The sequence below is a fragment of the Balaenoptera physalus genome, assembly GCF_965194825.1.
Source record: "Balaenoptera physalus genome assembly, chromosome: 1".
Lineage (NCBI taxonomy): Eukaryota > Metazoa > Chordata > Mammalia > Artiodactyla > Balaenopteridae > Balaenoptera > Balaenoptera physalus.
This window is the reverse complement of record NC_138882.1, coordinates 115,526,080-115,551,473: the sequence shown is the minus strand read 5'-3', so window position 1 is coordinate 115,551,473 and position 25,394 is coordinate 115,526,080. Positions and strand designations below refer to the sequence as shown.

Here is a 25,394-nt window from a genome sequence, read left to right as displayed (position 1 = left end):
GGGTCAGTGGGGGCATGGTTCAGGCAGTAATGCGAGCGATGGGGAGGAGCAGATGAAGCTTTGCTTGCTCACCTGCCATTCACCTCCTGCTGTGCGGCCTGGTTCCTGACAGGCCTGGGGGTTGGGGACCCCTGAGTTATAGGACATTCCAGGCAGGGGGAGCAACTTGGAAGGCCCTCAGATCATAAAAACATCCAGAATACAATATTTAAGCCAACATGAGACACACAATATGAAGCAATGAGTAGGGGAAAATGAGACTGGAAGGAAACTGGGGCTTGAACATGAAAGACCCTCATTGTAGAGGCCTAGAGCTGGAATTAAACATGAGGATTATGTCCTCATATTTGATTCCTACAGTAACTTCTGTAGCAGCAATGTGGAGACTGGGTTATTTAGGAGGCTATTATAGAATTCCAGGGATAAGAAGGTAGTGACTTTATTTAATTTAGTTCTCTGAAATTATTCCCAGTTGCCAGTGATCTGAGTGGTAGAAAATTATGTTTCTTGTTTTAGTTTTGTGTTTCTTTAATTACAAATGATGTCTGGCATGCTGTATTTGTTTATTGGCCTTTTGTATTTATTCATGGATTGTCTGTTAATATACACTTGTTTTGCCCAGCAGTCTATAGGATTTTCTTGACTGCTCATTTTTCTTTTTTTTTTTTTTTTTTTTAATTAATTTATTTTTGGCTGTGTTGGGTCTTCGTTTCTGTGTGAAGGCTTTCTCTAGTTGTGGCAAGCGGGGGCCACTCTTCATCGCGGTGCGTGGGCCTCTCACTATCGCGGCCTCTCTTGTTGCGGAGCACAGGCTCCAGACGCGCAGGCTCAGTAGTTGTGGCTCACGGGCCTAGTTGCTCCGCGGCATGTGGGATCTTCCCAGACCAGGGCTCGAACCCGTGTCCCCTGCATTAGCAGGCAGATTCTCAACCACTGCACCACCAGGGAAGCCCTCATTTTTCTTTTTATAGTGGCTGCCTCACTGGCTACTCTGCATCCTCACTTCTATCCACTTTATATGCAGCTGCCTAAAAATGTAACCCATCCTGATATTTCTCTTCTGTTCAATTTTTAATGTCTTTTCATTCCCAGGAGAATTTTAATACAGTATAAACCTTTCATTTAGATGTTCAAGGCTCATTTAAAGAGTTTATTTATTCATTGTTTTCCTACAATCAAACTGGTCTATCCAAGATTATCTGGAAACACTGTTTTTTTCCTGGTTTTGTTCCTGTTCTCTTCTTTACTTGAAACACCCTCCTTTGTCTCTACTTGTCAAAATTCACTGGATTTTTTCAAAGTCTAAAAATACAAAACAAATGTAGCAGAATTTAAATGTTTGTCAAATCTGGATGGTGGGTATCTGGTTTTGGTATTATCTATTATTCCTCTGTATGTTTGAATTATTTCATAATATAAACACTTAACATAGGTGCTCAAATAATTATTGAACTATATTGTTGATGAATCCTGTAATTTTTCCTTAATTTAGGCAAAAATGGATAACCAAGTATATAAAAATGCGTATGAATTTGCTGCAGATGTTAGACTAATGTTCATGAATTGCTACAAATACAATCCTCCAGATCATGAAGTAGTTACAATGGCAAGAATGCTTCAGGTGAGTTTTTACTTGTTCTCTGAAAGTGAGTTTTCTCTGACCATAGTTTAAAAATTTTAGAACCATAACTCAAGAGATAAAGAATACGCCCCCCACCCCCGCCAAGTAATAAAGCATAATTTATACTCTTAAAATTGTGGGGGTTGTTTGTTTTCTGAGGCATAGCATCCATTCATAGTAAATCTGTTAATGAAGCTGCCCTGCATATAGAAGGTACTGGGGAAATAGTAGTGAAGAGAGGACAGTAGGTATCTGAGAGAGGGTTGACTGGAGTCAGTGTTCCACTGAAGGGAAGGCTCAAGGACTTTTGAGGCTAAGCCATTGGGAGGTAGTAGAATGATGCACCAGCCACAGGGCAGGAGATCTTAAAAGGACTTCCCCTATATAATCTGAGAGGTCTGTCTTACCTGGAAAAATGGAGAAAAGTTGCTAAGGTTGGTAGGCAGGGAAGCATGAGTCTTATTATATTTCTGGTAAATCTTTTTTTCCTCCAGTTTTATAAGGATATAATTGACATAGTATTAGTTTAAGGTGTACGACATTATGATATATGTATGTATGGTGAAATGAGTACCACAAGGAAAAATAGAATTCTCATCAAAATATGACACTGAGGGAATTCTCTGGCGGTCCGGTGGTTGGGACTCTGTGCTTTCACTGTCGAGGGGCCGAGTTCAGTCCTGGTTGGGTAACTGGGATCCAGCAAGCCGCAAGGTGCAGACAGAAAAAAAAAAAAATGACACTGTAATGTACCTTTTCTTAAAAGGTGTTATTGCTGCATTAAATCAGAAACGCAGAAGACCTTAACAGTCTGATTTTCCATTATAGGAGGTTTTCGAAATGCACTTTGCAAAGATCCCAGATGAACCTGTTGAGAGTATGCCTGTATGTTACATCAAAACAGATACCACAGAAACCCTTGGTAGAGAAAGGAGTAGTGAAGCTTCCTCTGCAGATAACTATTCTGGTGATTCTGAAGATGAACAAGCTCAGAGTCTTGAAAAGCTTCAGGAGCAGGTGGTAGTTTATATTGATACAAAGTCTTTATATTCTTTCTATGAGTTGCTGCTGCTGCTGATCTATTATAAAATCCTATTTGTAGATTAAAAGCTGTTATATTTAGATCACATATTAACTGTGACTTTATTTCCTTATTGGCACATTTTTTTATGTTTAATAGTCTTTTCCTACTCAAAAGTCTATACATCTTAAAATTCTGTTATTTATATTCCTAATCACAATGAGTTGATTCTCATTGAAACGATTTATATGACATAACCTGGATAGTTTATGGATGAGATCTTTATTTAACATTTGTTACCTTTTGTGATAAAACGTTAACCTGCTTTGAGCTCAATCCTGAAAAATCAATGATTTAAGACTTAAGACTGCCTGGAAAAATTAATGATTCTTGGTCTGTTTTTAGATGAATATTTAAGTTTATGGGTTGAGTACATGGTAGTCTTTGAAATTTAACATACGCCTTTCAAAATAATGAATTTGTGAAATGAAATATCAACCTGAAGGAAATGAATTTCACAAAGGATACTGTTGACTTTTGAGTGCCTTCATTTTTTTCTACTGTCTTTAATTATTTAGAGCCATGAATGTTTAAAGAATTTTTCCTTTATCAGCTTAAAGCTGTTCATCAACAGCTACAGGTTCTGTCCCAAGTACCTTTCGATAAGCTAAAGAGAAAGAATGAGAAGTCTAAAAGGGAAAAGAAAAAAGAAAAGATTGATAACAGAGATGAAAATCCAAGGAAAAAGTTTAAGCAAATAAAGGAAAAGTCCAAGTGCAAGTAAGTATCTTTAATGATGCCTTATTAAAATAACATTATCTAAAATACATTTGATTAAATTTAACTTTTGTTACAGTCAGCCAAAGAAGGGGAAACAACAGGTCTTCGCTGCGAAATCTGAAGATAAAGATAATGCTAAACCTATGAACTATGATGAGAAAAGACAGTTAAGCTTGGCTATAAACAAACTCCCTGGAGATAAACTTGGGCAAGTCCTTCATATAATACAGTCCAGAGAGCCTTCACTGAGAAATTCCAACCCTGATGAGATAGAGATAGACTTTGAAACACTGAAAGCATCAACACTGAGAGAACTGGAAAAATATGTTGCTGCATGTCTAAGAAAAAGACCACTAAAATTTCATGGTATGTATTTCTTTATATTAGTAGAAATCAGTCTGGTATTTGTGTTAGTTTTTGGTTGTACTCACTCTTTTTTTTTTCTCCTAAATCACCCAGGTAAGAGAATAATGAAGTCCAAAGAAGAACTTCATTCACAGAAAAAACAAGAATTGGAAAAGCGGTTACAGGATATCAATAATCAGTTAAATTCTAGAAAACATCAAACAAAACGTAGGTAGCGGTTTTTAAAATGTTCCTGTAACTATTTAATGTCTGCTATTTTTTTAAAAAATACATTTATTTATTTATTTATTTATTTTTGGCTGCATTGGGTCTTTGTTGCTGCACACAGGCTTTCTCTAGTTGCGGCGAGTGGGGGCTACTCTTCGTTGCGGTGCGTTCGCTTCTCATTGCGGTGGCTTCTCTTGTTGCGGAGCACGGGCTCTAGGCGCATGGGCTTCAGAAGTTGTGGCTCACGGGCTCTAGAGCACAGGCTCAGTAGTTGTGGCACACAGGCTTAGGTGCTTCACGGTGTGTGGGATCTTCCCAGACCAGGACTCAAACCCGTGTCCCCTGCACTGGCAGGTGGATTCCTAACCACTGCACCAGCAGGGAAGTGCCTAATGTCTGCCATTTTTAATGTCTTTTCGTATTTTGTAGCTGAGAAAACTCAATCATCCAAGGCCATTGGAAGTGGTTCCCGACTGAGTGAAAGCAGCAGCAGTAGCAGCAGCAGTAGCTCATCAGAGTCGGAAAGTAGTAGCAGTGATTCAAGTTCTTCAGACAGCAGTGATTCCGAATCAGGTTAGCTGTCCCCTTAAGTATACCTCTGCTTGTGGGAAGATATTTTTCTTGTAATATTGGACTTATCGTTTGAAGAAATGTTTGTTACTTACCCAGAATCTATGGCTTGGATGGCACACTTATTATTTAATTGCATGTTGACAATCTGAACTATTTTCCTTAAAAGAGATACTGTGTAAAGTGAAACTTCATATTATACATATGTGACTTACAGGCTTGTAATGTTGAAAATAATTTACTAAAGGTGAGATAGTCTGATACATAATATCAGATCCTAATACCAAAAAATATCACAGAATAAAATGCTGATCTTCACTTCTTTTAATAAAAGATTATTTGAGGACACCTTTCACTTTATTCTCTGATATATCAAATGACTGTAGTGTTGCAAAGTGTGCTCTGTTGTGACAATGTATTCTGAATTGAATAATCATTTTGAATTAAGAAACCAGTCATCCCAGAAAACGTGTAAAGCAGATTTTTTTCACTTCAGTGTTTTCTTCACTGTAGATTATCGTCCATTTATAGAAAAATGTACTTTAAATTCAGATTCTCAGTTATGCTAAAGTACCATGTTACCTTATATAGTTTATCGTCAACTATATCAAGCTTAAGGCATTCGTGTTTCCTTTGTACTCTTTCACTGATGGTTGTGTAGTTGACAGGTAATCGCTGCCCCAGGATGCAGACTTGGCAGAGGCATTCCATCATTGTTCACCAAAAGGCACATTCAAATACAGGGCACTTCCGGGCCTAAAATTTTGCTTTATTTTAAATGAGACATTTCTTGTTTGTCATGAAATTCAGCTCTCTTTAAAACATCCCACACAGAATATTGTCACATTAGGAATTCTTACCATTTGTAAGAATATCCCTCTTATTTCAGTCAGGTAGTAAGGGTCTGCTGCCTTGCAGTACATTGTTTCACTTTTGGTTCTCTTTAATTTGTGGTGCTGATGTCTGCATTTTGTTTTTACATTTCTGAAGTATATAGTGGTAGACATTTTTGTCAGAATAAACAGAAGTTTTACTTTTGTTGAAATTTGTCACACTAGAAAATTTTAAAATTAATTTAGGACTCAGATTATACATTAATTTCTTATAGTTGACTTTTTAAGCATAAAAAAGTACTGAAAAAACTCTAAGTTGCATTTAGTATTTTAAATTGTGACTAGCATTTGTAATTTCATCTAATAAAGAATTTATGGCCTAATAAGTTAGAGCACTTTGTCTTTTATTTGTAGAATAAAACTCTTATTAAATTATCTAATTATATATTGACTACTGATCAATAAATACCTTGAGTATTAGCAGAAAAGTACCTCAGAGTGCTTCAGTGAAGTACCTTAATTTTAATTTGAATTATCAGTTTCTAATAGAATCTTCCAATATGTTGCTTGAAGGAAAGAATGTTTTTCATCTATTGTGTTCTTAAAATAGTGTAATATATATTATGTTTTCCTAACTTTCTAGCAGAATAACTCAGTCTCAGAATTCTGATTTTAAAATACTATTTAATTTTTATTTCATGACTATTTTATTTTATTTTATTCTTGTTTGATGTCATCTTTTCCAAGTAACTGGGGATGTTTTTTAAAAGACTGTTAAAATCCAGGTCGCAAATTTTTATATTTCAATCTACTTTATGGATAATGTATAGGTTTGTGACACTAAGGTCAGTTTGTCTACTAATATGATAGGATAGTATGAGTTATCACTTATCTTTGAAATTTTCATTGTTTTATGAACCAACTTTGTACTTCATTGGAAAAACACTGTATATGTAGGTTAGGAGTTGCAAATGCAATGCTTACCTTAACAGGGAAAGAACAATTATCTCTTTGCTTAATAAAATAAATTAGTAAATGAAGCAATAGGACCTTTTCTCCTGTTAACTTCAGTTGTACCCTTTAAAATACTTGTAAGGCTCTTGATTTCTAGTGTGTAAGCTAACAGCATTCTTTTAACTTTCCTGAGAACAACAAAAACTATAAGTAGAAGGACTGTAAATTGTGAAAAATAATTAATTCAGACTATATCAATAGCTATACTAATTGTAAAAATAAGCAAAGCATCTACCGTTCTTAATTATGCACATGACGTTATCAAGAAGCAGATGACAAATCCCAAGTCTAAGTTTCAGGGTGAGGGGAAATGGGGCTGTGGAGAAAATATAATTTGTGAAAATTAGATATATTAGCAAAAACTTTGTTATATAAGTAAAAATTAACTGAAAATGTAAATAAGATTTTGTAACTTTAAAATTTATTACGATTTGTCAAGAGCTGAAACTTAAAATAGGAATATCTTGATTATCAGAACTCTGGTTTTGTTTTGGTTTTTTTTTTATAGTAATCTTTTATTTATTTATTTATTATATTTATTTTTGGCTGTGTTGGGTCTTTGTTTCTGTGCGAGGGCTTCCTCTAGTTGCGGCAAGCGGGGGCTACTCTTCATCGCGGTGCGCAGGCCTCTTCACTATCGCGGCCTCTCTTGTTGTAGAGCACAGGCTCCAGACGCACAGGCTCAGTAGTTGTGGCACACGGGCCTAGTTTCCCCACGGCATGTGGGATCTTCCCAGACCAGGGCTCTAACCCGTGTCCCCTGCGTTAGCAGGCAGATTCTTAACCACTGCGCCACCAGAGAAGCCCAGAACTCTGGTTAAATAAGAGTTTTGATTATTCAAAATAGGACATATGCATATAATTTCATTTCCCCAAAATTTTAATAGTGGAATCTTTTCTGAAAGCTTCTGTGAGAAATTCTTTTCTGATAGAAGGATATTGATCTTGAGTAATTTTTTCTTAATCTATTTTTTAATACCTGTCTTCCTGGATTTTTATAGCAACTTGAGACTGTATGCAGTTTTCTTAACCAAGTCACAATCTTTTATAATTTCTGTTATCAAGGACAGCTCTCTAAATTAACTTTTCAAAATTCTTTAATAGTATTGACTCTTAAGGTTCTTCTATAGTTTTCTTGTATTATGAGTTGCTCTCTTTACTGCAATATTATTCTGTTTAGGTATGTTGGAATGTTTTAAGGGTGACATCTGTGAAAAACATTTAAATGTTATAAATAGTGTTAGAGCTGTTTACACATTAATTATTATGTTCTATGTAATCTTAAACCTTATTTTATGCATGTTTGAAAAATATGGAGTAATTCTGCTTCATTAATTGGGATTAATTAAATGGCAGGGGAGTAAGTTCCAAGGAAAGATTTATTTTAAAATTTCTTTAGTTATAATTTCAAACAAGATACTAAATCAGTTCCAAGATAGACTTGTAATGAAATCCCAAGTCTTTGAAAAATATAAGCAAGAAATCTGTGGGCTAGAAGGAGTACTTAATTGCAAATTTCAATGTGATTCGATTTTGCCGTTTAAATTATCTTCTTGAGTTACATTGGCATATGCATATTGTCACGTGCCAAGAAGTCAAGAACAATGATTGGGAATTCCCTGGCAGTCCAGTGGTTAGACCTCTGCGTTTTCACTGCCAAGGGCCTGGGTTCGACCCCTGGTTGGGGAACTAAGATCCCACAAGCCGTGAGGCGCAGCCGAATAAATAAATAAATAGATAGATAAATAAATAAAATAAAATCCTATCTAAAAAAAAGAACAGAACAGTCAGCTCTACCCACCACGAGAGCCTCCCATCAAGCCTCTTAGGTAGCCTCAACCACCAGAGGGCAGACAGCAGAAGCAAGATAAACTATAGTCCTGCAGCCTGTGGAACAAAAACCACATTCACAGAAAGATAGACAAGATGAAAAGGCAGAGGGCTATATACCAGATAAAGGAACAAGATAAAACCCCAGAAAAACAACTAAATGAAGTGGAGACCGGCAACCTTCCAGAAAAAGAATTCAGAATAATGATAGTGAAGATGATCCAGGACCTCGGAATAAGGATGGAGGCAAAGATCGAGAAGGTGCAAGAAATGATTAACAAAGACCTAGAAGAATTAAAGAACAAACAGAGATGAACAATACAATAACTGAAATGAAAACTACACTAGAAGGAATCAACAGCAGAATAACTGAGGCAGAAGAACGGATAAGTGACCTGGAAGACAGAATGGTGGAATTCACTGCCGCGGAACAGAATAAAGAAAAAAAGAATGAAAAGAAATGAAGACAGCCTAAGAGACCTCTGGGACAACATTAAACACAACAACATTCGCATTATAGGGGTCCCAGAAGGAGAAGAGAGAGAGAAAGGACCAGAGAAAATATTTGAAGAGATTATAGTCAAAAACTTCCCTAACATGGGAAAGGAAATAGCCACCCAAGTCCAGGAAGTGCAGAGAGTCCCATACAGGATAAACCCAAGGAGAAACACGCCGAGACACATAGTAATCTAACTGGCAAAAATTAAAGACAAAGAAAAATTATTGAAAGCAGCAAGGGAAAAACGACAAATAACATACAAGGGAACTCCCATAAGGTTAACAGCTGATTTCTCAGCAGAAACTCTACAAGCCAGAAGGGAGTGGCATGATATACTTAAAGTGATGAAAGGGAAGAACCTACAACCAAGATTACACTACCCGGCAAGGATCTCATTTAGATTTGATGGAGAAATCAAAAGCTTTACAGACAAGCAAAAGCTAAGAGAATTCAGCACAACCAAACCAGCTCTACAACAAATGCTAAAGGAACTTCTCTAAGTGGGAAACACAAGAGGAGAAAAGGACCTACAAAAACAAACCCAAAACGATGAAGAAAATGGTCATAGGAACATACATATCGATAATTACCTTCAACGTGAATGGATTAAACGCTCCAACCAAAAGATACAGGCTTGCTGAATGGATACAAAAACAAGACCCATCTATATGCTGTCTACAAGAGACCCACTTCAGACCTAGGGACACATACAGACTGAAAGTGAGGGGATGGAAAAAGATATTCCATGTAAATGGAAATCAAAAGAAAGCTGGAGTAGCTATACTCATATCAGATAAAATTGACTTTAAAATAAAGAATGTTACAAGACACAAGGAAGGACAGTACATAATGATCAAGGGATCAATCCAAGAAGAAGATATAACAATTATATATGCACCCAACGTAGGAGCACCTCAATACATAAGGCAACTGCTAACAGCTATAAAAGAGGAAATCGACAGTAACACAATAATAATGGGGGACTTTAACACCTCACTTACACCAATGGACAGATCATCAAAAATGAAAATAAAAAAGGAAACAGAAGCTTTAAATGACACAATAGACCAGATAGATTTAATTGATATTTATAGGACATTCCATCCAAAAACAGCAGATTACACTTTCTTCTCAAGTGCACACGGAACATTCTCCAGGATAGATCACATCTTGAGTCACAAATCAAGCCTCAGTAAATTTAAGAAAATTGAAATAATATCAAGCATCTTTTCTGACCACAATACTATGAGATTAGAAATGAATTGCAGGGAAAAAAACGTGAAAAGCACGAACACATGGAGGCTAAACAGTACGTTACTAAATAACCAAGAGATCACTGAAGAAATCAAAGAGGAAATCAAAAAATACCTAGAGGCAAATGACAATGAAAACACGACGATCCAAAACCTATGGGATGCAGCAAAAGCAGTTCTAAGAGGGAGGTTTATAGGAAAACAAGCCTACCTCAAGAAACAAGAAAAATCTCAAGAAAACAATCTAACCTTACACCTAAAGCAACTAGAGAAAGAAGAACAAACAAAACCCAAAGTTAGCAGAAGGAAAGAAATCATAAAGATCAGAGCGGAAATAAATGAAATAGAAACAAAACAATAGCAAAGATCAATAAAACTAAAAGCTGGTTCTTTGAGAAGATAAACAAAATTGATAAGCCATTAACCAGACTCATCAAGAAAAAGAGGGAGAGGACTCTAATCAATAAAATTAGAAATGAAAAAGGAGAAGTTACAACAGACACCGCAGAAATACAAAGCATCCTACGAGACTACTACAAGCAACTCTATGCCAATAAAATGAACAACCTGGAAGAAATGGACAAATTCTTAGAAAGGTATAACCTTCCAAGACTGAACCAGGAAGAAACAGAAAATATGAACAGACCAATCACAAGTAATGAAATTGAAACTGTGATTAAAAATCTTCCAACAAACAAAAGTCCAGGACCAGATGGCTTCAAAGGTGAATTCTATTAAACATTTAGAGAAGAGCTAACACCCATCTTTCTCAAACTCTTCCAAAAAATTACGGAGGAAGGAACGCTCCCAAACTCATTCTATGAGGCCACCATCACCCTGATACCAAAACTGGACAAAGATACTACAATAAAAGAAAATTACAGACCAATATCACTGATGAATATAGATGCAAAAATCCTCAACAAAATACTAGCAAACAGAATCCAACAACACATTAAAAGGATCATACACCATGATCAAGTGGGATTTATCCCAGGGATGCAAGGATTCTTCAATATATGCAAATCAATCAATATGATACACCGTTTAACAAATTGAAGAATAAAAACCATATGATCATCTCAATAGATGCAGAAAAAGCTTTTGACAAAATTCAACACCCATTTATGATAAAAACTCCAGAAAGTGGGCATAGAGGGAACCTACCTCAACATAATAAAGGCCATATATGACAAACCCACAGCAAACATCATTCTCAATGGTGAAAAACTGAAAGCATTTCCTCTAAGATAAGGAACGAGACAAGGATGTCCACTCTCACCACTATTATTCAACATAGTTTTGGAAGTCCTAGCCACGGCAATCAGAGAAGAAAAAGAAATAAAAGGAATACAAGCTGGAAAAGAAGTAAAACTGTCACTGTTTGCAGATGACATGATACTATACATAGAGAATCCTAAAAATGCCACCAGAAAACTACTAGAGCAAATCAATGAATTTGGTAAAGTTGCAGGATACAAAATTAATGCACAGAAATCTCTTGCATTCCTATACACTAATGATGAAAAATCTGAAAGAGAAATTAAGGAAACACTCCCATTTACCATTGCAACAAAAAGAATAAAATACCTAGGAATAAACCTACCCAGGGAGACAAAAGACCTGTATACAGAAAACTATAAGACACTGATGAAAGAAATTATAGATGATACAAACAGATGGAGAGATATCCATGTTCTTGGATTGGAAGAATCAATATTGTGAAAATGACTATACTACCCAAAACAATCTACAGATTCAATACAATTCCTATCGAATTACCAATGGCATTTTTCACAGAACTAGAACAAAAAATTTCACAATTTGTATGGAAACACAAAAGACCCCGAATAGCCAAAGCAATCTTGAGAACGAAAAATGGAGCTGGAGGAATCAGGCTCCCTGACTTCAGACTATATTACAAAGCTACAGTAATCAAGACAGTTTGGTACTGGCACAACAACAGAAACATAGATCAATGGAACAAGATAGAAAGCCCAGAGATAAACCCATGCACCTATGGTCAACTAATCTATGACAAAGGAGGCAAGGATATACAATGGAGAAAAGACAGTCTCTTCAGTAAGTGTTGCTGGGAAAACTGGACAGCTACATGTAAAAGAATGAAATTAGAATACTCCCTAACACCATACACAAAAATAAACTCAAAATGGATTCGAGACCTAAATGTAAGACTGGACACTATAAAACTCTTAGAGGAAAACATAGGAAGAACACTCTTTGACATAAATCACAGCAAGATCTTTTTTGATCCACCTCCTAGAGAAATGGAAATAAAAACAAAAATAAACAAATGGGACCTAATGAAACTTCAAAGCTTTTGCACAGCAAAGGAAACCATAAACAAGACGAAAAGACGACCCTCAGAATGGGAGAAAATATTTGCAAACGAGTCAACAAAGGATTAATCTCCAAAATCTATGAACAGCTCATTCTGCTCAATATTAAAGAAACAAACAACCCCATCCAAAAATGGGCTGAAGACCTAAATAGACATTTCTCCAGAGAAGACATACAGATGGCCAACAAGCACATGAAAAGATGCTCAACATCACTAATTATTAGAGAAATGCAAATCAAAACTACAATGAGGTATCGCCTCACACCAGTTAGAATGGGCATCATCAGAAAATCTTCAAACAACAAATGCTGGAGAGGGTTTGGAGAAAAGGGAACCCTCTTGCGCTGTTGGTGGGAATGTAAATTGATACAGCCACTGTGGAGAACAATATGGAGGTTCCTTAAAAAACTAAAAATAGAATTACCATATGATCCAGCAATCCCACTACTGGGCATATACCCAGAGAAAACCGTAATTCAAAAAGACACATGCACCCCAATGTTCATTGCAGCACTATTTACAGTAGCCAGGTCATGGAAGCAACCTAAATGCCCATCGACAGATGAATGGATAAAGAAGTTGTGGTACATATATACAATGGAATATTACTCAGCCATAAAAAGAAACGAAATTGAGTCATTTCTTGAGATGTGGATGGACCTAGAGACTGTTATACAGAGTGAAGTAAGTCAGAAAGAGAAAAACAAATATCGTATATTAACGCATGTATGTGGAACCTAGAAAAATGGTACAGATGAACCGGTTTGCAGGGCAGAAGTCGACACACAGATGTAGAGAACAAACGTATGGACACCACGGGGGGAAAACCCCGGTGGGGTGGGGATGGTGGTGTGCTGAATTGGGCGATTGGGATTGACATGTATACAGTGATGTGTATAAAATTGATGACTGATTAAAAAGTAATAATAATAAAATTAATAAAGAACACCATTATTCTGTGACTTTCTATCTTATTTAATTCCTTAAACTCTTTTCCAATCCATCTCTGATGAGGGCCCTCTCTCAGGTAAAGGAAAAAAAAAAAGGACAATGATTAAACATTGGTATAAATTTAAAACCTTTCTAAACTGTTTTTCATAACCCAAAATATCATTAAATGCCAGATCAAAGATATAAATGAGGCTTGACAATAAAATGCATTGCAGATACATATATCATATGTTAACTAGGCTGTGCTAGAATGTACACACAAGCAATTGAGAGTTTTCTAATGCTCAACAAGGTTGGCTATCTTGAGTGATATAATAGGGAGGAATATTATTAACAGATTTAATAATGTTACTGAGAAACCATCAAATGGAGCAGCTCATAGGTAATAGTGCTTTTTTGATTCTATCCTTGTAGGAAATAACTTCAGGAACTGTCTAAATGTTAGCTTAGATACTTGATTAGTGTGGAATAGAATATTTTTCAGGAATGATTATCATTTCAATTCTTAAAACAGTTATACACAAAGAAATTGAAGGGTTATGGCATCAATTCTTTACCTGGTTAAGACAAAGTGAATTTGTCTCTTCATATTTTGGACTTTTTGCTTTTATTGGCTTCAGTGTAATGTTCTGAAAGTGAAATTTATGAAATTCTTTAAGTAACAATTGTTCCTTTTTTTTTAACTTTCTTAATTATGGTGACTTAAAAGTAGGAGTAAAATAACTGTTTCTCTTTAGTACTACAACCCACATCTTCTGTAGAAGTGACAATGATGCTTTTTTTTTTTTATGAAAGGGAAAAAGGACAAACTTTGTTCAAGATTAGATTTTAGATTTTATTTGTTTAGATGTTTAGATTTTATTTTACCTTTTAAGGGGGAGAATGGTTTAGTAAATGTAGGAAGTATGAAATGACAGTTTGGAGTACTTTTCATCTTTCAAGCTAGAAAGTTTAAGAGAAATGATTAGTACTCATCATTTAAATATTTTAAACTTTCATTAGTTTCTCATCAATTAGGGTGTTTTTAAAGCCCCAGAAGGATAAATTCAAGGACTTGGGCTTGATTAAAAACTTGCATATATTGAGGTCTGTACTTCAGCCACGAGTCTTAGAAATAAGGATAAACTTTGTCATGTGCATTTAAAATTTTTCTGTTCAAACTGGGTCTTACTGAATAAACAGGCTGTCTAGAATAGTGTTTCTCAACCTTGGCAGTACATTAGAATCACCTGTAAAACTTTAAAAAATAGTGTCCAAATCTGAATGAATGGAGAGTGGGGCCAGGTAAATGTAGTGTTCAAAGTATCCCATGTGTGGACTTACCTGGCAGTCCAGTGGTTAAGACTCCACGCTTCCAATGCAGGAGGCCCATGTTCGATCCCTGGTCAGGGAACTAAGGTCCCATGTGGCGTCGCCAAAAAAAAAAACAACAAAAACAAAACAGTGTATCCCATGTGACTGATGTGCTTGCAGTGTTTGAGAATCATCAGTCTAGGTGTTTTGTTTGTTTGTTTGTTTCCACTTTCTAAGCTCTAGTTAAAATTACTTGGGTAAAAGGAAGAGGCAACTTATAATCGGTTTGTTCTTCTATATTATATAAGCACCACACACTTAAATCAAAATACCAAAACATTCTTTAAAGGGAGCAGATTCTTTTCGTTCAAAGTGCTTGATTTTTATCAATAGAACATTAGGCAATAAGCTTGGGCAAATCATTCAACATCTCTGGACATACTTTCTTTCCTATAAAATGAGGTAATGACTTCCAGTCACTTTTCTGTACCCTGTCCTATACAACAGAAGTGTGATTTGTTTTTCTAATTTAAAAATCTTCAGTAATTTTTTCTGCTGTAATGGCATTACATTCTGGTTTTACATTATGTATGGTATTATATTCATATTCAATTTATCAAATTTTTTAGTCAGTACTGGCTTGCTGATAATATTTGGTGTCTCTGGAGCATTGATCTCAGTGCTTTGATAGGTGATGGTTATTAACAAACCTTTCAATCAAATATTTGATGCCAGATCTCTCTCTTTTTCTTGATTCTGTGATTAAAATTTTTGCTTAGTTTGAAATGAAAGCTTTCCAATCAAAGTTTTATATTGAGGTTTTTGGGGAGCTGTGAAAATAAAACACATTATATAATGTGCAAAATATTCATTTGTTTAGTAGTTAACATATTTTATCCAATTGGATCCTCACAAGGTAGGTATACATATTATCCCAGATCCCTGGTGAAGTTAGTTGACAAGCGTGTATGTTGTCACTATAGTGCTCAGTTTTATTAATGTTTGTAAGACCTGGTAGGGCTTCTTCATTTATTGAAATGTGGTCTTAAGCTTGATAGTGAAAATGTGTATGTTTGCCTTTTAATTCCAAAGGCCAGGAACTCATAAATAAACAGAAATATGCAGTTTTATTTTACTATGTTCCTGGAAAGTCAGCTACGTAAGAGTAGAATGAGAAGCAAAATACTGAGTTTTAGGCTATCATTATTCATCTATCTATAGTCTGTAAGACTTTTTTGAGGCATACTGTATTTGGTGGTTTTGATTTTTTTTTTTTTAATTAAAAATCTTTGATGGCTTTTGCTAGTGTTTTTTAGATTTTGAGGTGCTAGTTTTTATAATAGTCCTGAGCTTTAGTTTTATGTCACAGAACTAAGATAATGCCCTTGAATTTTTCATCAGAACACTAATGTGGTATGTTGTATTTTTACTGTAGTTAAGAGTTTATATCATTGAATAATTTGTTTAGGTGCATATTTGGATAATTAAGACAGATGTATAGATGTACATATGTTATATGATCGTATTAATGAAGTCTGTTTTTTTTTGTTGTCGATCAAAGCTGAAATCATAATTTCTCCCCTAAATGTGAAAGCTACCTGGATCTATACCCTCAATCTTTGCAGTCTGTCTTCTTCCCTTCCCCTTTCCACCTAACCCCCAACACTTAAAATAATACTTCGTGGAGTGACATTAAGATGGTCCATGTCATTTTAAATACTTGAATTCTTTAAATTAAAGCACGTCATTGAGTGGCACTTAGCAATTTTAACAGTGTCCAGCATCAAATATTTTAGGAAAGAACAGTAACACATCCAGTGGAAACTGATGGCATTTCAGGAGGCAGAAGGTAATTATTAAAATTAGAATGTTTTAAGTTTGAATAAGACCTGGTGTTGACCAGCCTTGGTTCCCTGAAGCCTGAGGCAAATAATGCTCAGGAGGCTCATGAAAGCTGGCCTGGAGAGATCAATCAAGGCATTAACTACCAGTTTGGTGCTTTACCACACTGACTTAGGCTTCTTACTGGGGAGGATAGCACCAGAATCAATTGTAGGATCAAGAAAGAGGAACCTATGAGCACCATGTCAGAGAGATCTCTTTTTATATCTACTCTACTGCCAGTGTTAGCTGTAAAGGTATTTCTAAAGGTAAAGGAGGTACTATAAAACCCATTTGTTTCTATGTAGTTGAGGCTGCCAGATAGCTCGGAAGTAAACAGAGTATTAATTAGATGGGATCTTTATTATAATGCTTAGCAAACAGAGCAGACTTTATCATGTATAATCAAATAGCTTCACTTTTAATAAAAGACTGTATCCTCTCAGATAATGACATACCCTTCTCTTGTAGTAAATTCTTAATTATTTTAATTAAGCCTCTTAATGGCTACTTGGTTAAAGATGATTTTAGTATAATTGGTACTGCTTGTTTAAACCCTTATCTCTGTTGTAACTTGTTTCTTTTTAAACTGTCGCTTATTCAAGCTCTTTACTGTGAAGTAACACATTGTTCTTTTTGCCTAATAATCCAGATTGAAATTTGTGTGGGGATATTTATTCCATTATGTGGAAAAGAAAATATCCCTTTTCAAAGCAAGTATCCCTTTAGAAATTTTGACTGATTCCAAGAGGGCAAAAAAATTTATAAATATAAGAATTTCTTGATTTAAGAAGTTGACCATTTTCTAAAAATCATCACTTTCATTCTAATGTGAAAAAATTTGTAATTTAGATGATGGTAATTTTTTAAGTTGGCAAATATTAAAATATTTATATACGTTTGCAGAAATGTTTCCTAAATTTACCGGAGTAAAACAGAATGATTCTCCTTCTAAAGAGAAAGTAAAGGTAAGTTAATTCTTCATTTTTACCTTAGAATTTTAAAATTATGTAGGTTATAACTCACTGGTATAGTAGTAGCTTTCTTTAAAATTGTTCTTGATTTTATTTACATGAAGAGTTGTCACTCATTTTAATTTGTCACTTAAATGTTCAAAGATTTCTTTGTAAAGAAGATTGAATAGTGAAATGATTTGGTTACATTTTTCTAACAAGATGTGACTTTTTTATGATTTAGTCAAACAGGTAAGTAGAACAAATTATAGAAATTTCAGCTTAGTCTTGAGAGTCTAAATACAGAGAGAAGGTCTTGGTGTCCCCATGTGTGTACAGTAGGGTATGCACAGTAAGGTGGAATTTCTCCAAAAAAGGTAGTAGGGGAATGGTAGTGAGAGTTCTAAAGATAAAGCTTATAATTACCAACTATTCATTTTTAGCACATCTGTTTGATGAGTAGTTGACGTGCTTTGAAAAGGATAAAAGTAATTTTATCTTTTACTACTAATCCTCATAAAACTTTTAATCCTTTGTACCCATCCCAAATATAGAATTACAGGTGTATACCTTTTATTAAATCATAAACTTACTTAACAACATCTAACTCTAGGTCAGGGGAAATACAACATAAATAATACTGTCTTGAAGGATCTCTTAGTTGTGAGAAGAGATATAATCACACAGTTAAGAGATTGTATGATTAGTGCTATAATCATCTATATTCATAATTTATTGAGAAAATGAAGGAGGAATATATATATACTGCCTGAAGGAGGGAATGCTTAAAATGGGTTTTAAATTATAGGGAAAGGGAAGAAATGGTTAGTATATTGACATGCTGATTAGGGACTTAACTTTTTTAAACAGAGGTAGTAGCAATAAGAGAGCGAAAAAAAGCACAGGAGGTGTGTTCAGGGAAATATGGTAGCAGAGGGTGTTTGTATGGGATTAGTTGGCTTTGGAGATATAATAGGGAGGGCTTTGCACACCTAGATAAAGTGTTAATATTTAATTTGTTAGGTAGGCGTGAGCTCTCAAAGGTTTTTGAGTGGAATGAAGATCCAGATGATCTGTCTGCCATAGGTATTAGTGGAATCAGAAAATTATGTCAAGTTATGAACAAACTTTGGAATAATTCTCAGTACATAGCACATAGAATGCTATCTTTATGATCTGTTTGTGACCGAGTTTTTTTCAGTGTCACTCACTGAACAGCGAAATGCTCATGTAAGACAAAAGAGGAAATATATTTATAGGATCATGAATAAATGCACATATTTGTGTGTTTCAGAAAGTGTTGTTTTGCTGATTTAAACCTCAGCATTTGCCTTTAAGCTTTGGGCTTGGGTCTGTATTATTGTTGGGATAAACATTCCTATGCTCTTCGTTTTATTCAAACTAGCATAGGTATTCATACACTTGCCTTATGGACTCACTCACTCTAACCGCTTTATTAGATGGAGAAGGAAGATTGTCTTATTCATCTCTGTACTATCTATAACTCAGAGCTTAGTAGATAAAGTACCTGGGCTTTGGTACTGTAACTTAGCTTGCCACTGAATAGATGTGAGATTTTAGGTTAAGTTACCTTCCTTATATCTAAGTCCTATTGTAAACTGTAAATGGGGATAATAATTATACCAAACTCATAGGATTAGTGTGAGAAATTAAGAACTATATAAAAGGCTTACCCTGGTGCCTTGCACATCGTAAGTGTTAACTAAATATTAGCTATTATAATACAGCTTTTTCTTAATAAGTAGTTAACAGAATTCGGAATCAGAATTTGTTGATAGTCTATGGCTCAACCATCATGTGATTTGTTTTTTTTTTAAACAGCCCCTGCTTTTATATCTATAATTCACTAAGGAAAAGGGGTAAAGAAAGTGGATTAGTCTCTAGATTTGGTATAAAAGCTCAGTTTTTATTTTCAGTAGATCACAGGGAAGCATTTGAAAATAAGCAACACTGTTTAATAACATGTATAAGTCTATGTGTACTAGTAACTAAGATCATAGACTTTGACTCTGCTTATAAGCTATATGATGGCCAAGTTATTTAATCGTTCCAAACCTTAGTTTTCTCATTTGTAAGATAGTGATATTTATACCTTATAAATTTGTGTGACTTAATTTAATATCATATTCAAAGACAGTATTAAATTATATTCTATCCTCTTGTGTTTCTATTTTCTTAGTTATACTTCTTGTGTGGTTAAAGCTCTGAAAGATAGTTTTGTTTAACTTTGTCTTAGCAGATACAATCTTCTGTGCAAGATACAAACTCTAGGAAAACTAGCCTGGTTCATCAGACTACATGTTCAGGTGGAACACCACCAAATCACTACCAGTTAGTATTTAATCATCAAGAATCAGAACGTTTACAGAGTGTGGAAAACATTTCACCTTTACAAATTCTGCCTCTTTCAGGTAAGAAATTAAGAAGTAAATGACTGTGATTGAACAACTGACTTCTAAATAAAAATGCCAAGATTATCTTAAATGTTATGGATCTAGAATACTGAAAATCATAACTAGTAAATTCCAGGTTAGAAATAATCCCTGAAGCATATTGCTTTATACCCCAAGGTACTCATTATATTTGAATGAAAGAAAATTGTATGTGCAGTTCACACACAACTTACTTTCATACAGATTATATACATTGGCATATGAGCCATACATAAAAACCTGTTACTGCCATAGATCATAGCAAGCTCTGAGCAGACTTGCGAAATGTTGCTGTAATTTCCATAATGTCTGTGTGGGTTGGAAAGGTAGATTAGAATAGGGAAAAGATAGAGATTCTATAGGTAGAGAAATGAAGTTATAAACATTAAAAACAGTTTACAGTTAAGGAAACTTGGGCCAGAAATACTTGCCTAGTGGTGGTTCCTATTTACCAAAAACATCTTCTAAAACTGGAAATTTTTATATTGTTAGGTTCATTTGACTTTATAAATGTTTTATCTGTTAGTCTTATCTGAAGTGAACGTATCACCTTTCTCAGCCTGGTCCTCCTGGGGATGTGTGGCACAGGAGGATACTTCTCTGATAGTGATGAGCCCAGCTTATGGAGTGCCTGAACTTTGAGACACAAATGTATTCAGGCCTAGACAGAAGCAGATGTGAATATTCCATATCCATGTCTCCTTCTGCTCCCTGGCCTTCCAATGGCAGGGGTTTCTCCAAAGCAGAAGAAATTTCTAAGCTGTTTTACTGAAGCACAGATTAGGAGGAACACAGAAGTTTTGATCCTCCTTTATTGCTTCCAGTAAAAGCTCCCTACTATTCTGCGTTTGAGTATTCCATTTTGCATTTAACTCGAGTTATAGCTCTTGACTGTGGAGAAGGAGTGGAGATCAAGAGAGAAAATATCTGAGGCAACACTGGGGGGCATCCCAGGAAGAAGTATAAACAAAGATCCAAAGTATGAAATATTTATAGCCATTCTTTTCTGGAAAAATATTTTCAAGGTACTCAGGAGAATAACTGAAGATGTAGTTGTTCTAGGTCATAAATTACCTTAAATACCAGTGCTACATTTGGATCTTTTATTTTGCACACAAAAAGTAGCTTCAAACAAGAGCATAACAAAATGAGATTTTACATTAGGAAGAGATTGCTGCTTGCTGTATAAGGGATGGACTAAGATGAAGATGCTCTGATATAATTGGGACCAAGTAAGGAAGCTGAGTGCTATAGTCTAGGAAAAAAATTATGAGGACCAAAACTAAGGCAGTAAGTACAGAAAGGACGTGGCTGTATTAGATATTTTTGTGGCAGAATTACTAAGCTTTATTAGAATAAGTGTCTTACCAGAGTATTATCCAACAGTTGGCTTGAAAATAAGAGACATTGTTCATTTTGGACATGTTCAAGATGCTGCAGAATATCTAATTGGAAATATATAACTAGAAATAGGTTTCTGGAACTAATAGGGTGTAACAAGAACTACAGTTAGGAATTACCAATATCTAGAAGCCACTTGAAGCCATGAGAATGAAGGAAAATGTACAGAGCATGAGGAGAAAGGTCAAGGACAAAATTCTGGGTAACCAAACTCCCTCAGTAAAAGTAGAAAAAATTAATAAGTTAAAAGAAGAGGTAATCAAAGCTAAGAGGAAAAGGAAAAATGGTATAATAGAAGCCCAGGAGATACATTTTTCGAAGGAAATCATCATTACGACGAGTATCATGTCCTACTATATACAAAGCCTTAAAGTACCATGAGGAATGAGGAGAGAAGATTAAAATTGGCAATGTGAGATTTTTTTGCTTTTACAAAAGCTTCTTTTATGGCTATTGTGATTCAGACGGAAGCAGATTCTTGTAAATTGAGAAGTAATGGAATCTGAATGTAAATGAGTCTTTCAAGAATTTTGTTGAAGAGGATGGGAAGATAGCTGTGGCTTTAACAGGAAGATAGGTATTTTGTTTTTGTTTTTGTAAGACTGGGAGAGAGGTTGTTTTGTTTTGAATTTTGAAATCGGAGAGATGTGAACGTGTTTGAAGGTCAGTCGGAAAGAACCAGAGTAGGGAAAAGTTGCTGTTTTCATTATAGCAAGTTCATAGGAGAATGATAGGGATAGCTTTGAAGAAGAATAAAGACATTGAAAAATAGTGGAAAGAATGCAGTCAGGATGGTCTTTTGTTCCTATTTTAAGAAAACGTCCTATCTATGAAAAGTCAGGCTTTAAATATCTAAATCTTCGGTCGGTATCCGTTTCTTGTATTCCTTCAATTTCTGTTTATACGTGATTGTGAGTAACAATATTGTGTAAAGGGAAAGTTTGGATGATGCCGAATGGCTGTTCTATTGCACTTAAGCAGATTTTTCAGAACCAAAGTGGTTTGCACTTGCCAACTGTAGGTGGCACTATGCCCAAGGGAAACTGCAAATATATATAAGCTATAAAATGTATATAGAATTTTACTTTTCTGGAGTTTAATCTTGGTGGAAATAAATTTTTGGTTAAACCTTTAAACAAAAAAAGTAAAAAAAATTTTACTGAAGTTTTCTTGTAGTTTGGCAAAAATGTTAGAGTACATAAATATGTAAGAAGTTGAAGTTTTAAGTGTTATCAGTTTTCTTCAAAACCTCTGCCATCATCTCCACATGAACTGGAAGATGTCTAATTTTTTTTCCTTAAAATAAGTTGAAATTTTTAGTCATGAAGGATTACTAAACTTATCTTTATAATTTATCCTTCCACAGTTCATAAAAAATCTTCACTCAGTTGTATTAAGAATTTTTTTTAAAAAAAACTTATGCTGTCACATCAATGTGAATTAACATGGCAAATGAAAAGGTAGATCAAGGAGTTTGCCATCTAGTAGGAGAAATAAACAACTGGTATATAAAGTAAAAATAGGGACTTCCCTGGTGGCACAGTGGATAAGACTCTGCGCTCCCAATGCAGGGGGCCCGGGTTCGATCCCTGGTGAGGGAACTAGATCCCACATGCATGCCGCAACTAGGAGTTCACATGCCACAACTAAGGAGCCCACCTACCGCAACTAAGACCCGGTGCAACCAAATAAATAAATATGTCTGTGGATATATGTGTGTGTGTGTGTGTGTATAAAATTTTTTAAAAATTAAAATGAAAATAATGTGCCCTAAAAGAAGCAAAAATGAAATTTAAGGAGATGAGGAAGGCAGAATTACCTGATCTCTTTGAAAGATGTATATTGATGTATAGTAGGATCAAAAGGCATTTTGGATGGAGGGAACTACACGAATGAGGGTATCTAGGTGACCAGTAATTCAATGTGATTAAAGCTTTGCTTGGATAAATAGGAATACAGGGAAATAAATTTGGAAAGGTAAATCAGGTTCAGATCATAAAGAGCCTCAATACCTAGAGACTTTTGGAGTTAATTGTAATGGTATAGTCAGTGGGGAGCCAATGAAGATTTTTTGAGCAGAGTGTGCTTCAGTGCAATTACTCTGCCAATATTGTGTAGGTCAGTTGGAGAGATGGGGAACAGAGACCAGAGAAGGAAAAGACCAACTGGGCTGTTGCAGTAGTACAAAAAAACTAAGTGATGGAAAGAAAGAAAAAGGTATAGTTGAAAGAAATCACAAGAGTGGAGTGAGCAGGTCTGCAAAAGATGAATATATGCTGGGTTTTTTTTTTTTAATAAATTTATTTATTTTTGGCTGTGTTGGGTCTTTGTTTCTGTGCAAGGGCTTTCTCCAGTTGCGGCGAGCGGGGACCACTCTTCATCGCGGTGTGCGGGCCTCTCACTGTCGCGGCCTCTCCCATTGCGCAGCACAGGCTCCAGACGCGCAGGCTCAGTAGTTGTGGCTCACGGGCTTAGTTGCTCCGCGGCATGTGGGATCTTCCCAGACCAGGCGAACCCGTGTCCCCTGCATTGGCAGGCAGATTCTTAACCACTGCGCCACTGGAAGCCCTATGCTGGGTTTTAATAACAAAGGGGTGTATAAGCTTTGGTGGCTCAGAGGATAGTGGCTGGATGCTGGTCCAGGTTGACAGACCTGGAACACAGATGAAGAACAGATGTCTGAGGAAAGATGAGTTTTGTAGTGTTTTGAGGTGCCAGAGGGCATTCATATGAAAATGTTTTTCAGAGGGTTGGTCCCTTGACACACTTCCCTTGGCTTCTGTGACACTCTTCTCTTGATCATCCCATCTCTGAACGTTCTTTACAGACACCTACTTTATCTGCCTACCTTCAATGTTATAATACTCTGAGTTACATCCTTAAGCCTCTTTTTACTTTACTCCAGGCTTTTCTAGCCGTATTCCAAAGCGTAGGTTTACTAAGCTAGGACCTCCCCCTCAGCTCTCATAGCAATAGGCTTGGAGCAGACCTCCCATTTACCCAGGTATGCCATACATTGATCATTTTCTACTTATTATGGCATGTAAAAGGTTGGAAGGCAGCAATCTATACATCCTTCCTGGATGATCTTCTTGGAGTCTGTGACTTCTAGTCTCATGTTTACAACTCAAGCATCGAAGCCCCAGGCGTGTTTATACAACTCTACTGAATACCTTAAACAGCACATAGGCATGTCAAATACAGCATGTCAAAACTGAATTTCCCCCTTTTAATTCCTACATTTAAATCTTTCCTCTTTAATTCTTGATAATGGCACTGTCACCACTTACCAACTTAGAGTCAACAAACTGAGTCGTTTAGAATACACTTCTCTTGACATATATACTCTTTCTACTTCTTAAATAGTATCTGATCCCAAGCAGAGAGGGGATGTAGTTCTGTACTTAGACCTTTTCTCCCTATTTTTCCATTCCCTGTTGAACTGAGAAAATAGGTGCATTGGGCCACGTAGGAACACACAAATTTAAACTTTGTTCTTTCATTCATCTGTCCACTGACTGTTTTGTCTCACCCTCCTGTGCTCACTCCTATCCTTTAGTGTTCCTCCCTTCTTCAAGCCTCAACTTCAACTAGTGTGATTTAGCCAGAGAATCAAAGGAATTGATGGGTGATAGAAGCTTAAATGTAAGTTCCTATAACTCTAAGTGGCCAGCATTTTATGAGCCTGAGCCAATTAACAAAAATATAGCAATTCAAGTTTTCATTTTTCTCCTCTGTCCTTTTGCTACTAGTTAGGACCTATAGACAAGAGCTGGAGAGAACTGAAACAGAAATGACCTAATTAAATTTCATACACCATGATGCTTTTGGTCACAGATGCAGAAAATTCAGCTCCAAACTGGCTTACACAACAAGGAATTTTGTTATCATACATATTGTAGTCCAGAAGTAGGTCAGTCATTGAGACGTGTTTGACAAAGGCTCAAGCTCTATTTCTGAAATTATTTTCACCTGTAATAAATGAAATATTTGTATGAAAGCTTTACAGTCAACAGGATTGTGTGGTTTGTTCTCTTCACCTCAGAGTCAAACAACATTTTGCATTTCTTACTCCTATCCCCCACTGGGTAGTTTAGGTGTCTGGT

At 35.7% G+C, this 25,394-nt stretch overlaps 1 protein-coding gene across 1 annotated transcript in view; it reads left to right on the top strand.

Moving 5' to 3' along the window:
• Positions 1-25,394, top strand: part of BRDT (bromodomain testis associated) — an 82,117-nt gene that overhangs the window by 31,971 nt on the left and 24,752 nt on the right. The window contains exons 7-13 of the mRNA XM_082453688.1: positions 1,493-1,621; positions 2,450-2,638; positions 3,256-3,422; positions 3,499-3,995; positions 4,425-4,568; positions 17,388-17,449; positions 19,695-19,866. Of these exons, the coding sequence (XP_082309814.1) occupies positions 1,493-1,621; positions 2,450-2,638; positions 3,256-3,422; positions 3,499-3,995; positions 4,425-4,568; positions 17,388-17,449; positions 19,695-19,866 (1,360 nt within the window). The remainder of the gene's footprint in view (positions 1-1,492; positions 1,622-2,449; positions 2,639-3,255; positions 3,423-3,498; positions 3,996-4,424; positions 4,569-17,387; positions 17,450-19,694; positions 19,867-25,394) is intronic.